A 1,373-nucleotide genomic window follows, 5' to 3' on the forward strand; every position below is an offset into this window, starting at 1 on the left:
ATTCAATGATTTTTTTCTTAAAGTTATATAAGAGATATACTCAAATTTTAAAATTATAGTAAAAGAAGAAGGTATAATGTTCATTTTTGAAAGCCTAGTTTGACTAAATACCTTTTGTTAGTATATTTTTATACTATTTCATTTAACCCACTCTTCCCCTACCTATTTCGAATCTACCACGATCTTTCGAAATTTGACATTTTAGGCAAAGGCGGAGGCTCGTTTGATTTTACAAGTGTGAAACGCGAATTGTTATCCAAGTTGGATACACCATTTTCGGTAAAAACGTTGGAGTCCAGCCAGCAGGTGAAAACGAGCAAGTATGGAGGAAATATACGCGAAGGGAAAACAACGTACAAGCCGGCAGTGCGTGAATCGACTGTGGTGTCGTTGCCTGCCGAGTTACATACCAATTCGAGCTTTCTGTGGAGCAATCGGAGCAACAGTTATTCAGAGAATACGCGTTACGAACAAATGCAATCTATTCTGAGCCACGAGAATCCAGAAGACGTAGATGTTGCCGAAGAATACGATGACGTAGGACCTCTAAATCTTATCGTCCAGGTGATGATAATCACTCTTCCATTACTTGAACGCGACTCCGTTTCATTAAACTGAACACACTTTTCTGTTGCTTGTCAATTTCTGATTAGGAGGATAATTACGACGACGTGGGCACACCGGTATCTCACTCTGATGGAAGCTGTATCAACCAATTATCAACAGCTTTCGAAGATTTTGATAGCATCTATGATGGTGTTATGGCTCCGTGTAACATGGAAAATGTATTCGTACGTAATCAGACAGAAATGTACGAAAAGGAATCGAAACAAGAAAACGACAGCCATCTGTCCGAGAACAACCAGTACTCTAGCGTGGACGAAAATACCGATGACACGCAAGATAATGATCAGGACGTGTATGATGACGTCGGTTTACCGAGCCAGGAACGAGTCAACAGTCTGTATGCTGGCTCTACAACGGGCTCGATCTTAGGATCGACTTCGGCAAACGGCAAAGAATCTGAGTGGGAAGACTTAGAGGAGTCAACGACTATTAGCCTTTCTTATCACGCGGACAAAGACGCGAAAGTTGATTTATCAATGTAAGTGCATTTGGCATCGTATCAATAAGCGATATCTAATCTTCTGATTATTTCACTCTCTACCCATTTCACGAAAAAAGTACGGAAACGCAAGTCGCGTCGAGTAAAAGGAGGTTGTCTGGACAAAAATTGTGTCGAAAAACGAGAAGGCAACGAACCAGAGTATCGAGGAAAAGCTTCAAGTCGTCATCCTCTCAAGTGTTCCATGGTAAGTTTACGCAAAACACTATTTTTACCTATTTTATCTTTGTATTATATTATATTACTA

The 1,373-nt window shown here is 40.2% G+C and overlaps 1 protein-coding gene across 1 annotated transcript in view; it reads left to right on the top strand.

Moving 5' to 3' along the window:
* LOC108574874 overlaps positions 1–1,373 on the top strand; it is an 11,613-nt gene that overhangs the window by 2,638 nt on the left and 7,602 nt on the right. Inside the window, exons 3-5 of the mRNA XM_017937523.1 lie at positions 206–564; positions 654–1,105; positions 1,186–1,313. Of these exons, the coding sequence (XP_017793012.1) occupies positions 206–564; positions 654–1,105; positions 1,186–1,313 (939 nt within the window). The remainder of the gene's footprint in view (positions 1–205; positions 565–653; positions 1,106–1,185; positions 1,314–1,373) is intronic.

This window comes from Habropoda laboriosa, unplaced genomic scaffold (assembly GCF_001263275.1).
Source record: "Habropoda laboriosa isolate 0110345459 unplaced genomic scaffold, ASM126327v1 scaffold210, whole genome shotgun sequence".
NCBI lineage: Eukaryota > Metazoa > Arthropoda > Insecta > Hymenoptera > Apidae > Habropoda > Habropoda laboriosa.